General features: G+C 40.2%; 1 protein-coding gene across 6 annotated transcripts in view; it reads left to right on the plus strand.

Annotated features, from left to right (window-relative positions):
• ST6GAL1 (ST6 beta-galactoside alpha-2,6-sialyltransferase 1) overlaps positions 1-15,967 on the plus strand; it is a 119,210-nt gene that overhangs the window by 28,129 nt on the left and 75,114 nt on the right. For all 6 annotated transcript variants that reach the window (XM_072640366.1, XM_072640370.1, XM_072640368.1 and 3 more), the window contains one exon: positions 1,871-1,986. In XM_072640366.1, coding sequence (XP_072496467.1) covers positions 1,929-1,986 — 58 coding nt within the window. In that variant the 5' untranslated portion in view covers positions 1,871-1,928. The remainder of the gene's footprint in view (positions 1-1,870; positions 1,987-15,967) is intronic.

The raw sequence follows: 15,967 nt of genomic DNA on the forward strand, positions 1-15,967 counted from the left end.
AAAGGGCAAACCATCTTATTTTGTCTGTGCCTGTGTTCCAGTCTCCACCCATCACTTCTCTAGCAGCATAGTTTTAGGAACAAGCTCTATTAAATTGTCCAGGGAACCAAAAGAGGATATTCTGAATGTGGCATTTTGAACTGTCTGGCTAAGAGGAATATGGTAAGAAGGGTTAGTCCAAGGCTAAAGAAAGGCAAGTCAATGGATCATTTGGAGGGAAGATAGAAATCTGACTGGAGAGGGGCTAAGCATCTTTGGAGAGAGCCTTTGTCTCTCACCCTGGGCTAGAGCCAAGATGGGGCAAATAGAGCTTTGCTCTGCCTGGGACTCAATTTAGAGGGTGTCAAAGTTGGCTTTGGAATGGCTATGGTGGAGACTGATGTGTCCTGGGTTAAGAACAGGACCACCAACACTCTACACCTTATTACTTCATCAAAGTCTGAAGAAGGGAGAAATTGGAGCTAGGCAATCTCTTCTTCCATCAGGCTATATCAGTACCAACAGCAGGGGCTTAACACCCAACATAGAAGCCCTAAGGGTATCCCAGCATTTCAGAGTGGGAAGGGACCTCTAAGGTCACCTATGCTGCTTCAAGTACTTTGAGACTATTTAAAAAATATTTATTTTTAGTTTTCAACATTCATTTTTATAAGATTTTGAGTTCTGAATTTTTCCCCCTCTCCAAGATGGCATGCAATCTGATATAAGCTATAGGTATAGTCATATTAAACAGATTTCAACGTGAGTCATGTTGTGAAAGAGGAATTGGAACAAAAGGGAAAAACCATGAGAAAGAAAAAAAGCAAAAAAACGAACCAAAAAAGAGCCAACGGTCTGCTTCAATCTGAATTCGGACTCCATAGTTCTTTTGGATGTGGATGGCATTTTCCATCATGGGTTTTTTGGAATTGTGTATTTTAAGACAATTATCATGCTCTCCCTCCATCCCGCAGGGTTTTCTTCTTTAGGCCACGCTTCCCCATATGGTATCCACTCATGGATTGTCATTCTGGTTGTCATTCTTTTAAGTGCTCTGCAGGCTACACGTCTAAAATGGAAAGAAATCCGATAGTCCAGATTTGGACTAACCCAAAGAGAATACAGCAGGACCACATTCTCCTTATTTTGGAGGCTGTGGCTTCCTGCTCAAGGTGGTATTAGCTTTTTTAGCCACCGTTTTCACGTAGGTGGAACCTGTAGACCACTAAGCCTCTCGTGTCTTTTTTTTTTTTTTCCAGACAAACAACTGTCTAATGCCTCCTCTATTTTATACTGGCAAGACTGATTTCTTGGGGCCAGGATGTAGGAGAGGGGGTCAAAAGTATGGAGAAGTGTGAGGTTGACCCACGCCTAGTAGGCAGATTAGTAGATAGTGGACTGCCCTGTCAGTGATACTGCTGGGGAGAAACTCAGACCACAGGACCCACACTGACTTCCTGGCACCTAAAAGCTGTGGAGTGGGGACCAGAAGGCATATCCTATTGGTATCTTATTTTCTACTCCTTTTTACCTCCAAAAAGGCTGAGGGTCTGGGCCCTTTCTCCTTGTCAATTTCAGGAGGAGAAATGGGTTTCCAGACTGCTTGTAGACACTGAAGAGACCACATGTGGTTCATGAAGATGCCCTCCCTTCTGTTACCTTTATCCATTCCCAGTGGCCACACATTGTTTTAGTTAAGTCACATTGGTGAATAAGCTCTCTCTTCCCCTGCCTTCTCACCTCATTGGAGGATCCTGATTCCTGAGGAAAACTCTCATGGGTCATATGGAACATACATTATTCATCCACTTTGCTTTTCCTGTGTGGATGGCTAACCTAATATCTCTTAAATCATTAAAGATTTTATTAACTTGGCTTTGTTTTGTTCCAGAGTGCAATGCAATTAATACAATGCCACCTGTGAATGGGGGCATTTGGAGAATGTCATCATGAATGAAGAGTCCTTTTTCCACTTGGCCACTGTGCAGGACAGCCTCTGTGCTATTGGTGAGTACCTTAAGTGAACTTGTGTCTTTGTTTTGTGTTGTTTGGTGTCAGTTTTCAGTCAATGAACCTGTTTGGAGACATTTTAGTTAAAGACTGATGTTAAAGGTTTTCCCACCAAGTAAAATGATTTTAAAAAGTTAACACTAACAAGACATAACAGGAAATCTTATTTTTAGTTAATTACGTGATTGTAAAAATGTGGTCTGCTGAAGGAAATCACCTATGAAGGTCTACTGATTCTATTTCCATGTTTCCTTCAAGTATATCCTTAATGCCTGTGTAGACCACTTTAAGAAATATTTTATAGTTATGTAAAAATAGGAATAATGTGAGAGTAGTTGATGAGGTCTTTTTTTCTAAGTTCCCCCCAAAATTCCACATATTTTATTGCCTTTTTTATACCACCTACTACTTTTATTGTTTTATCTTCATTCTTTTGTAATGAAGAGCCATCCTTTGTAACAAAGAAGAAAAAAGTTTGGCAAAATTAATTTTCATATCAAAAAGTCCAACATTTTTCACACTCGTGGTCTGCAAAAAAGTAAGGGCAAATATATTATAATATTTCTTCTTTAGGACTGTCCTTGGTCACTGTAATATTGAATTATTTGTTAATTGTTTTGCTGTTCTTTCCATTTAAATAGCTGTATTTGTTGCATCTAAAATTTCCCTGGTTCTGTTCATTTCACTTTGTGTAAGTTCATATGACTTTCCTCTGTATTCATCATGTTCTTTATTTCCATTATGTTAATGAACTGCAAATTAATTGAACCATTCCTAAATGATGAATCTCTACTTTGTTTCTCCTTTTTTGCTACTGTGAAATCTGCATTTTGGTGTCTGTTGGCCACTTATTTTTGTTATTGACCTCCTTTGGACATATATTCCTGTCGGCCTAATATCTGCTTTAAAGCATATTAAAATATGCTTTAAAGAGCACAGATATTTTAATCACACTCTGAGAATAATTCCAAATAGCTTTCCAAAATGGTTGGAGCAATTCACAGCTCCATTGCTAAGGCATTCATCTACCTCCATAATACTGATTATTCCCATCTTTTGTTAACTTGCCAGTTGGCTGGGTGTGAAATGCAATCTCAGAGTTGTTTTTAGTTGCATTTGTTATTGGTTAAGAAATAGAAAAGCGAAGAAATTAGATAAAGAAGAGTCAGAAATAATTGAACCCAGTAACCAGTGTTTATGCAGCATAAATGTGAAAACAAATTAACTGGGAGAGAAATCCCTATTTGACAAGAAATACTGGGAAAACTGGAAAGCAGTCCAGCAGAAATAGGTTTAGAGTGTCTTACACCATATAATACAATGAATAGTATCTGCCCTCAGAGAGTTTACATTTTTTAAAATAAGGCAGAGTTTTAGTTTCTTCTAATCCCCAAATAGCACAGGTTAGGGAGAAGCACCTGACCAGCTAGTGGACCATTTTCCTTATTCAGTCTCACCATAGGTTTTAAGACAGTGGAATATTTTTTGAATTTTCTTCACAAATTACAAAAAAAAATTTCATCTCTCTAATCAATTAGTTCCAAGCCCCTAAATTACAGTTTATGAATTGGAGAAGTCTCTTTTCCCCACACACTTTTATTTGTCTCTATATATACATTAAGTCCCCTAATATATTTGGGGTATATAAACATCAAGATTTCTGGCTATATGCTTTGTTAACAGCATAACCGGCAGCAAAAATAAGACATAAGTAATTATTTAAAATGTATTAGTTCTGAAGAAGATCACAACTAACGTCACCTATAACCAGTCCTAAAACCGACTACTCTTCATTTTTGGAAGCACAGTGCAACCATTCCATTCTCCCAGGGTGCCAATTAAAGTCTTTTCTCCAAAACTCCCTTTGTGTTTCCTTGCAAGATAAGAGTTAAAATGGTTCCTTCAGGAAAGAAGTTTTCTTGATCCTAATTTTTTCTTGCTCTATTCTGACCTTCGGCAATATCAACAACTCTCCAAAATGACACACCCTTGATCCTTTAAAGATAGAGTAGCAGCATCTGTTGTCTGTTTTGTTACATAGGTGAGCTAGTGTTACATTATATGTCTAAAAATATATGCAAAAAAAAAAAATACAAGGTAAATTTTCCATAAAGGGACTAGCTGCTATCAGAGTCAGGCATGTAGAACATGAGCTGTTGTTGGGGTAAGTCAGGGCTACATGAAGGTGATGCTTCAGCTGACGTGAAGGAAACTAGGAATTCTAAGTGGAAGCTTGGGAGGCGCCATAATGCATAGAGCCCTGGACCTGAAGTCAGGAAGACTCATCTTCCTGAGTTCAAATCTAACCTCACACGTTTATTAGCTGTGTGAGCCTGGGCAAGTCATTTCACCCTGTTTGCCTCAGTTTCCTCCTCTGTAAAATGAACTGGAGAAGGAAATGACTAACCACTCTAATGGGGTCATGAAGACTCAGGCGTGACTGAAATGACTAAACAACAAGTCCTAAGAGGGAGAGTCAAGGCAAGAACATAACGTTCTAGGTATGGGAGAATAGGCAATGCCTTTGTGACTCTGGACAAGCCCCTTAACTTCTTGGAGTCCCGGGGAACTCATAAAAATTGTTACGTCAGGGTGCCTGTCCACCTTAGTAGAGGGAGTTTGCCCACCAGGAGCCTTCTATCTTGAAATAAATGAGCTCATTCTTTGTCATTAGAAACTTTGAAAGCAGAACACTGATTTTTAAGAAGGTTTCAAAACTGTACCAGGAAAGAGATTTTAGGTTTGTGTTGTGAAAGTTCAGTCATTTGCTTTTTCTGTGATCTCTCATGCTCAGGAGTAAAACAGCTATGGGGGAGAAATGAGTCCTTGTTGACTGAATCATCAGGAAAATGCTTCTCTGCCTGGTCCCTCCTATTAGACTGGCTGCTTCTCAAATAGCCTTTTCTTTTGGCTAAACTGCTTTTTTTCCCCTCCCCTCCCCCTCCCCAGTTTCTAATATGGTACTCCTTCCTAGGCACTAAGGGCACGGAGTCAGAGTAGATATGGCACTCACAGACACAATCTCAAGTATTCAACTGAAATGCTTCATTAGTTGTGTGATCTCATGGGTCTGGTTGACAACAGTGAGATCACAATCCATCCGTGCCTATGGGACTTTGGTCCATAACCTTCCATCAGTTCTCCACAGGGGGCTCACTCACTATGCCAGAGGTCTTACACCACAAGGATACCAGTGGAGACCTTTGGTTGTTTACCTATCACCTCTCACCTTTCTCATGTGGCTAGATCATCTTCCCTCCCTTCTGTACATTGTCCTGAGGGCATCTCATTCCTTATATACTGCAGCTGGCTCCCACCTGTCATGTGGGAGCATCATTTATTAAGTGCCTCTTTAATAGGGTTCAGCCCACTCAAGTTAGCTGTTAGAGATGTTGAAGATATGACAAAAAAAACAAACAAACTTCAAAACCTCAGTTTCTGTCTTCAGGAAGCTTCCACTGTCCTGGGGGTGGGTGGGTGGGTGGGAACAGGATATAAAATGTAAATAGAGAAGGAAAGACAAGACAATTTGAGAAGTGAGAAAACCAGGAGTTTGCTGGAGTCAGCTCATACCAGCTCATGAGAACTGATCGTTTTATTTCGGTGCGAACTTGGAAATTGGCAAATTGGAAAGTGACAAACCATAGGAATCAGAGCTCAATTTGTTGTTTTGTTGCTTGTCGTGGACTTATGAATGTGATGGAGAAGATGTCATTAATGCAGATTAAATTTTGAGGTGTGTTATGCATATATCTCAACCCCAGATTGTTAAACTTTTATCAGCTCGAGAGAACCCTCCCACTTAGGGGTTAGTGGTAGTGGTGGTGATCAAATGCTTCCTGTAGGATGTAGAACCTGGGCTAAGTCTTGCAAAAACAGAGAATTCTAAAATGTAGAAGACAGGAGAGATTGCACGTCAGATGTGGGAGATGTTCTGTACGAGATGGAATGAAGAGCTCTTTTGGACAGAATGTTAACTAATTCTGCAAGGAACCAGATTGTAAATAACTTTAAATGCTAAGCCAGAGGAGGGCAATGGACAGCCTTGAGTGGAAGAATGGCCTGCTAAGACTTCTCCTTGTAAGAATACTTTGGCAGTTATTATTGGACAGATAGAAGGTAGTTTCCGAGGGCCCTTCCTCACCTCTGAGAAGCTGAGACTGGGAATCTCTGGAAGACAGAAATGAGGCAAAAGCCTCAGGGCCCTTTAGGTACTTTTCACCGTGTGGTTGATAACATCAACATTGTTTTTACTTCAATCCCACTCTTTAGCCCACCTTCATCCATCCATTCATCTGTCTGTCTCTCTTTCTTTTTTTCTCTTTCCATCTTTCTTTTCTTCCTTCCTTCTCTCTCTTTATCCCCATCTCTTTTTCTCTCCCCCTCTCTCTGTGTCTCTTTCCCTCTCTCTCTCTTTCCCCTTCCCTCTTTGTCCTTCACTCACTCCTTTCTCCCTCCCTCCCTTTTTGCCTCTCTCCCTCTTTCCTCTTCCCTCTCCATCTTTCTCTCCTTTCTTTCTCTGTCTCATTCTGTCTTTCTTAATAAAAGTTTATTGATATTTTTTACATGACCAGAACTTTTCCCAGTGTCTTTCCACTCCACCTCCCAGAGCCATCTCATGTAACAATAATATTTTGTTTCTAAAGAAGAGGAATTAGAGCAGAAGGATGGCTTTCGCTGATTTTTCTCTTCCTCATTTTCTTTCTTTAAAGTAAATATTTGCTGGTAACTTTTTTTTTTTTACACGTACTCCATATCTGAATGTATCCCTTGGTCCTTAAGGCCATGCTTGGTCATTGCAATTTTGCAGCTTCCAGTTTTGGATATTTTGTCGTTCTTTTGTTCATTTTTACTGTTGTCATTGTTGCATGTGTTGTTTTTCTGGTTCTTCATAATTTCAGATCTTTGGAGACTTTTGTATAGACACACATTCGGTTCAATTTAATGAGCTAGATGTAGAGCATACAAAGACAAAGATGAAACAATTCTTGCCCTTGGGGAGTGGACACTACATAAGCACATCTATTCACATACAGAGGTGTAGAATTCATTTACTAGCACATATTCCCCATGCACACACCAAATTATAAATGGGAGCACATGGCCACATACAGGGGCTTTTTCTGTTAAGGTTTTTAAAATGAACATTTAATTTCTTTCCCTTCCAGTGAGGAAAAAATAAGAATAAAACCCTTGCCACAAATATGCATGGTCAACCAAACATATTCTCCCAGTGACCATGTCCAGAAATGTGTCTCATTCTGCATGTTCAATCCGTTGTCTCTCTGCCAAGAAGTGGCTATTATTTTTGGTCCTTGGTTCCCTCTAAAATCATAGTTGGCCATTGTGTTGATCAGAGTTCTTCATTCATTCAGCCACATGTGCATAATTGGTCCACCAGCACGTGTTCACATCCTTCTTCTCAAATGCATGTGTACATGTTGTTACTGTTTAGTCATTTTCATTTGTGTCCAACTCTCCATGACCCCATTTGGGGTTTTCTTGGCAAAGACACTGGAATGGTCCACCATTTCCTTCTTCAGCTTATTTGATAGATGAGAAACTGGGGCAAACAGAGTGAAGTGACTTGCCCAGGGTCACACATCTAGTAAGTGTCTGAGGCTGGATTTGAACTCAGGAAGATGAATCTTCCTGACTTCGGGCCTGGCACTCCGGCCATTGTACCAACTAGCTGTCTCATTTATACATGAGGGTAGTTGCAAAACCACATTTCCCACACAAGCACATATACCTATACACATTTGTGAGCTTCTTGAGAGTAGAGACTGTCCTTTGCCTCTTTTTGTATTCCCAGTGCTTAGCATATAGTAGGCACTATAATATTTTATTGATTGATTGAAATTTGTTCATTATCTGGTTCAAAATCCAGATCCAGTCTTTTAATTTTCATGATTAAAAGGTCTGGTTTTTGAAGATCATTTCAGAGCTCCAAGGCAGCTTCATTGGAGGATTTCCATTCACTGTGAATAAGACTTCTTAACTTTTTTGGGTTAGTCTATGACACAAAATGACAGTCCTGTATAGCTTATAGACCCCATCTCAGGATGTTTTTAAATAATTGAAGGAAATTCTAAGTTTCACTTAGAGCTTAGTGAAGATAAAGGTGTAAATATTTTTTCCATTCAAATTCTTGAACCTCCAGAAATCTATCAATAGATCCCTTAAGGACAGTACATGAACCCCAGGCTAAAAAAATCTTTGCTGTAGGACTGAGTCCTCTGATTTTGAAATCTGCTATGACTGGAAAATGTATTGTCCTTCAGCCAATTTAGAGATGGGCTTCTCATAATGTAGCTGGACTGACTATTGGGCCTCTTGTAACATAGCTGGGCTTGTTCCTGGACCATAGAAACCAACCATTACCACCAGATCCATTCTCAAGGTCCTTGAAGGTTTAGAGAATATTCCAGAGCTCCTATTCTACTTGTAGAGCCTTCAGGAACCAGAAAAAGCAAGCACAAGGGTCCATTCTCAGTTACAATAATACCTTGGAGGAAGACTTTCGTGGTAGTTCCTGAAATTTCCTTCTTTGATCAGTCACTTAAGCATTTAAATGTTCATTATATGCCAGGCACTGTGCTAAGCATTGGGGGTACAAAGAAAAAAAATCCTTGTGCTCTAGGAGTTCACATTCAATGAGAGGAGAGGGGAAAGAGACAACGTGTAACTAATTAGATACATACAAGATATATGCAGAGTAAATGGAAGGGAATCTGAGAGTGGAAGGAAGACCTTCTAGAGAAGGAGCAACTTGAATTGAATCTTGTTAAGAAGTCATGGAAATTAAGAGGCACAGGTGAATAGGGGGAGCATTCCTGTAAGAAAACAACATGTAAACAGGTCAGTCAATGAGCATTATTAAACCTATCCTGTGTGCCCAGCACTGTGCTAGGCACTGGGGACAAAATCAATAAATGAAATAATCCCTAGTCACAAGGAGATTACATTCTAATAGGTAAGATGATAAGGAAAGAGGGAAATATATATGGCATAAAGATAAAAGGCATGGTCTTTCGTTACGATGAATTGAGTCTGGTTTTGTTTCTGTCCTCTTCTTCAATTTTATTCCCATTTCCTTCTAATTCTACCCCTCCTTTGTTTCCCCAGTCATCTAACCAGTTAACATCTCATCAGTGTTAATTTACATAATTTCTACAAAAAGATATCCAATTTCATTCTATTTGTATTCCACTCCCTTCCTTTCTTATTTATTAATTACATTCTTCCATTTCTATCTCATGTCATCCCAGCACTGTCTAACTGGAAAGTTTGGAGGATTTCATTTCCTATGAATTTCATTAGTTTGATGGTTGTGCCAGCTCCACAAGCCAGGAAATGATGGGCAGCATCTTTAAAGTGTGAAATACTGCCAGCTTTGACCCTTAATCTCAAATGTTTCCATTCAAAGAAGACTGTAGTAATGGTACTCATGTCACTATCAAAGGGGAACTGGAATCCAATATGATAACCTGAGAACTGAGGATCGTATGTGCGAAATCAGTGTCTCCATACCCAACGTCTTTGTGGGATGAGGAATGATGGGAGTCACCTCTATAAACTATTATCTTCTCTCCCCAGCCTCCCTTTGATCACCCCCTCCCAATCGATAGACCTGATCAAACAGATCCTATAGAATCCCACTTATAGGATAGATGTTTCCCAGTACTAAATTTCAATTTTAGTATTGATTATGAGACATGGCAGACACTGGAACATGGCATTCCCACATCCAAGAAGGCATTGTGATCCATGGGCAAAGCAGAATCACAGTAGTACAAAAAAGATCTAGAGACATCTCTTTTTCAAATATTTTAATGGCCTATTTGTCCTCAACCTGTGGCAAATTCTTCTGAGCTCATGTTGGACTGGTCAACCACAGTTGAACTGACTATACTTTGACTCTCACATCATGACATCCTTGATCCTCTGAGTATGAAGAATGAACAACAGATGTTTCCCAGAGTCTCCTGGTTTAGGATGATATATACTCTGAACTGTAATTTAAAGGTTCAGAATCACAGAATTGAAGGTTGGAAAGGCCCTAAAAAGTGGCCATCAGCCTCTACTTGAAGATCTCAAAGGAGGGGAATCTCTCACCTCTTGAATCAGACCATCCTCTTTGTAGGACAGCTCCAAACATGAGGGAGTTGTTCCTGCCACCTAGCCTATATTGGCTTCCTTGCATCTTCCTACCATGGCTTCAGGTTCTGTTAGCTAACTTAGTTGATTTAAAATCAGTCACATCCAGTACTATAGCAGAAATGAACAACTCCCCAAGCACCTAGATTAGACATCTACCGTGCAGGTTTTGATTATAGTTTGCAAGCCCTTTTCCACCCTGTGCAGTCAGAGTGGATACTGACATTGCAAATGCATTTCATCATAAACCTGAGTGAACTAGTTCCAGGAAGGCAATCTCAAGGCACACTAAGCATGAAGACCACAAGCCCCAGAGGTTCAGTTCAAAATGAAGACTTTGGTGGTCCTCCATTGGGTGGTATTTTCTGTTCCTTGGCACCCTGCCCCTACAGTGGATAATTGGAAATCAGTCATTGTGTTTCTTTATGGTTTGAGACATGATGTAGATTGTCCTGAGATACGCTGCATTCCATTACTCAACCCTCTTGGTGAGATTTGATTCAAACCTATACCTACCTTGTACCCATCAGGAGCAGGAGAATGATGGGACATGTTCTCTGTCTTGTAAGAGAAACAAGACACATAGACGTGAAAGAGTTAAGTGCCCCAACTTGAAAGATTTTTAGACTGTTGGGATTTATACATCTTTTAGTTCAACTCTCCCATTTTACAGATGGGGAAAGAGAGGTCTTGAGAGGGAAACCTTGCCTGAAGATATTATGTAAATGATTCAGGTAGTGTGGTATAATGGAAAGAACCCTGACTGTGAAACCAAAGGGTTTGGATTCAAATCCCACCTCCATAACTTACTGAATGACCTTAGACAAGTCACTTAATTTCTCTGAGCTTTTGCTTCTCTAGATTAGTTGACCTCTGATGTTCCTTCCTAGTTCAGATCTAGGAGCTTAGGATTTATGAATGGGATGAACAGTAGGGACAGCTGATGTTTAGAGGGAAGGAAGCTAGGTGTGGACCAGTACCTGAGGAGGGATTCATGGAGGAGAAGGGCCCTGAGCTGAGTGTCAGAGGATTGGGGAGGTGAAAAGGAGAGTATAGTGGGCTTCGTGGTATACAATTACACTGGAAGGTTGTCACTGATGCTTACAAATCAGACTCCCAGCTTCATTCAAGTTACTCATGTGAAATTAAAAACCTATCAGAAGAAAATTGGGAGAGTCATTTTTAACCCTTCCCCCATTGCCTTTAATACGTAATTTTGTTGGGGAATAGTGTTCACTTGCATTCCTCTGGGGAATTCTTTATCTTGGAGTCCAAGGACAGGCAGCAGAAAAGAAAACTAGCTTCATTTCCTATGGGGCTAGCAGGGAGTGGAGATAAGAGAAAATTGGTTACTCCAGAATCCTTGAGACAGTCAAGGCTTCCAGAAGTAAGGAGAAAATCTAAATCTCTGCACAGCCAAATGTGAAGTCTGATTAAATTACTTATGCATGGGGAGAATGATGTTACCTCTGCTATGCTCACAAACAAGATGTGGTTATTTCAGACCTGATTCATCCAGGTCATGCTGCTAGATCAGACCATCCTATCAACACAGAAAACTTAAATTTCAGAAAATTATTTGGAAACAAGTATCCTTGTTGACATGATGGAAAGATGTGGAACAGATGACAGTATTTATTAGGTAACTTGATTAGGAGAAGCAGTGTGGCAGAGTTGGTAAAGTTCTGGATCTGGGGGCAGGGAAAACTGGATTCAGATCTCACCTCTGCTGCTTTCTACCTTTGTGACCATGGGTAAATCAATGAATGTTCCCTGATCTCAATTTTCTTATACATAAAATGAAGGGGATGGACTAGTGGGCTCCCTAGAACCAGACTCAAACAGTAGTCATTAATGACTTAAAATCACCTTGGAACATCTTCAGTGAAATGCCCCAAGGATCTGTCGTTGGCCCTGTGTTATTCATCATTTTTGTCAATGTTCAATGTGAATTTTATAGATGATAGATTTTTCAAATTTGAAGGTGATTCAGAATTGGGAGGGATAGCAGACGTATTTGATGACAGAGCTCAGGTTCAGAAAAGATCTCAACAAGTTGGAATAAGTAAACTGATATTCAAAAGGGCAGATTGCTCATGCATGCATCATGGTACATCAAGAGGTGTAAAGCTCTTGGTCCTGTTGGTACATGTGGGAAACCTGTGTGCTGGGGGCCCTCCAAGAGCCTGGAATAAAAGAATAAAATACTGCAAGTAGCCAGAAAGAGAGTTCAAGGACCAAGGGATGTTCAACAGAATCATATAACACTCTGAGGCTACTCCTATCAAGAAGAAATCTTAGAATACAGTACTCCAAAAAGAAAAAGAAATAGGCTTACCATCAAGTGTAAAAACATTCTGCAATACTGAATATAGTTCTACAGGGGGAAAAAATGGATATTTAATAGGATCATAGAGTTAGAGCCAGAAAGAAACACAGATGAAGAAGCTGACACTTAGAAAAGTTAGGTGACTTGCCCAGGGTCACTAAGGTAATAAGTGTCAGAGGTGGAACTTAATGGGTTTATGATCTTCTTGACTTTAAACTCAGGAATCTATCCATACCACAATGCCTCAAAAAAGTAATGAATGCTTACTTATTGATTTTGAGATACTTGAGGCCCAACCTTCTGTTCTTATCAATGAGAAACATGGCTAGCAAATGTCAGCAGATTCGAATCCAGATCTTTCTGACTCCTGATCCTAAATTGTCAACTGGAAGGGATCTCAGAGACCATGTAGCCCAACCCCTTTATATTACAGTGAGGAAACTTAGGCTTATAAAGGGAAAGTCACTTGACCAAGATCACATAAGAAATAAGTAAGTAGAAGGATTTGAACTCAGGTCTTCTTAACTCCAAGGCAAACACTCTCCCCACTGTGCCTCTTTCCTCAAGCTGGTTCTATGACTTGGAAAGGCCAGTCCCACCCACACTTCAAAATCTATCTCAAATCCTACACCTTCCTTGCCTTCTTCCTTGAATAGGGAGCCATCACGGGTTTAGTGAAAATTCTGGTTCTGGAGTCAGAGTTGTTTAGTCATGCCCAACTCTCCATGACCCCGTTTGGAGTTTTCTTGACTGAGGTGCTGGAGTGGTTTGCTATTTCCTTCTCCAACTGAAGCAAACAGGGGTAAATGACTTGCCCAGGGTCACACAGCTAAGTGTCTGAGGTCAGATTTGAATTCATGAAGATGATGAGTCTTCCTAACTGCAGACCTAACACTCTATCCACTGTGCCACCTAACTGCCTAGATTTGAAGCACCTGAGTTCAAATCTTGCCTCTAACAGTATACCTTCCTTGACCTCACTTTTCCTCATGTGTCAAATGGGGAGGTCAGACTAGATTGCCTCTGAGATCCATTCCAGCTCTCAATCCTATGTTCTGAGACATTGTGGGGTAATGGGAAGAATGGTGAAGGTCTGAGTTTTAGCCCTTGGATCAACCATTAACTAGTAAGGCCCTGGCAAATCACCTTATTTCCCTGGGTCTCAGTTTCTTCATTTTTCAAAAGAGGGAATTGGAATAGATGGCTTCTCCTGACCCTCCTAGCTTTGACACTTGCTGCCTCTTTAGTTTCCTCAGAGAGTCATTGTTTAGCCCCTTAGGAGTCTCCTCATGGGCCCCCTCACAACTTCTTTACATTTTCCTAACCCACGGTAGCCCCACTCATGTCTTTCCCTAAGTCATGGAATATGGAAATATGGAAAGCTACATCTGATGGGTCGAATGCACTGGAAGCCTTTTTCTTTACTACTTCAAAGATACCAGCAGGACATTTGGGTTGTTATCTTTCATTCTCCATGCATTACTGGCCACTCCCTTTTCTAGTCTTCTGGATTTTTGCTGATTTCCTTTAGGTCATGTTTGAGATGCATGTTATCAGCGGCCATAGGACCAAAGCCGGATAGACTTCCTCCATCAATGACTAGAGGAACAAATTTTATTATCATTATTATTATTTTGGCACTTTCCCTGTGGCATTTGGAGGTTTGTGTCAGAGACTCAGATGGATAGGCATTCAATTTAGAATAGAATAGTCCTTCAACTTATCTGTTCTGCCATTTTTCCTTCCAGTTTCATCTTTATCTCCCATGAGATAAAATAGGTAACAGCCTGTGATCAGCCCTGGAACATTACGTAAATATCACTCATGATTGTGCAAGGTATTGCATGGCTAGGAGAGACAGAGCTGGGCTTGGAGGCTGGAAAACTTGGGTGCCAATTCTGCCTCTGATTCTAATTAACCTGGCTAAGCTGCTTCACCTCCCTCAACTTCAGTTTCCCTGGCTGTAAAATGGGTTAATATAATCTCTTTAGTGCCTACCTCAAATGCAATAAGATCTATAAAGCATTTAAATCTTTTTTTATCTTTTTTATTTGAAACTTAACCAACATGAACATTTCAATATATAAAGAATAGGTAAGAAACTGAATAACTGTTGCGTACATTTTTAAAGTGCATATTAAATTAAACATAAAAGTAGCAAAATTGTTCTGTTTGTATCTTTTACCTTCCAAACTTCTTGGCATTTTTTTCTGTATTTAAACACTATTTCTTTGATAGTCTTTTCTTCTCTCTTTTCATTCTTATCACTAACTTCTCACTCCCTCCCCTAGTCTCCTTCTTCCCTACCAGAAACACACAAGCCAGTTCTGGAGTCAGAACTGGTTTCAGATCTAGCTTCTGAGGTTTATTCACTGTGTGGTCTTAGGCAAGTCATTTGATCTGGTGAAGGACTTTGTTTCCTTCATGGTAAAAATGAAGAGGTTGCTTTGAGGTCCCTTCTGCATCTAGACCTGTGATCCCATAACGTGCCTCAGTTTTCTCATCTGTCAAACAAGGGGGTTGTCCGCAATGGTTGCTGAGATTCCACCCACCTCTACAACTATAATCCTAGGCACTTTGAAAACAACCAACCAACCAGACGCTTCGAAAACTTTAAAGCACTCTATAAAAGTCAGGTAATCCTACTGTTATCTCTAAGTGTTCTTGGGATGCGGTCTCATCAGCCAGCTTGTTTTCTTAACCACTTTTCACTGTTTTGATGACTGTTTTCTGAAGTAATATTACAGACACACTTTCATCCTCCTCTCTGTAACGTTTTCTGCACAAGCTTGTACTTTAAACCAATGTTGTTGCTGGCAGCTTGTCTCTCTGCCTGACAAAGAGATCAGGTTTCTGCCAGCCGTAAGCAGCTCCTGGACTCTTTCTGCCTTCTGGCTGTGGGGAAAGTCTTGGATCAGTTTCATTTCTTCAGGAAATGGTCAGAATTAGGGTCCTTGCTTTGAAGCCTTGAAGCCTGTCCCATTATGAAGAGTTGGGAGATTCATAGGATCACAGATCTTGAGCTCAGAGTGATGTCCAAAGCCAACTTCAGTCCTTTCATTTTGTAGATGAGGAAACTGATGCCCAGAGAGATTACCTGCCCAAGGTCACACAAATCATGAGTGACAGATGGTGAGACTGGAACCTAAGCTCCTGACTCCAAATTCACTGTACCAACACATGGAAAAAGTGGTTCACACCCATAATCTCCAATTCTGCAAAGAAATGGGAGTGGGGTGGAAAGGAATATGGCTGTTTAAATCACTTCTTTGGGCTCAAGTTTGGTCATTGTAACTTCATAGTATTCATTTTTGGAAAGAGGGGTAATATTTTGTGTTTTTTTCACATTTAAGTTTAATTTTATTTTTCCTCAATTACATGTAAACCAACATTTTTAACATCTTTTTTTAAAATTTTGAGTTCCAAATTCTCTCCCTCCATTCCTTCCTTCATACCTCCTTCAGAAGGCAAGCAATTTGCTATAGATTG

This window comes from Notamacropus eugenii, chromosome 2, assembly GCF_028372415.1.
Source record: "Notamacropus eugenii isolate mMacEug1 chromosome 2, mMacEug1.pri_v2, whole genome shotgun sequence".
NCBI classification, from domain to species: domain Eukaryota; kingdom Metazoa; phylum Chordata; class Mammalia; order Diprotodontia; family Macropodidae; genus Notamacropus; species Notamacropus eugenii.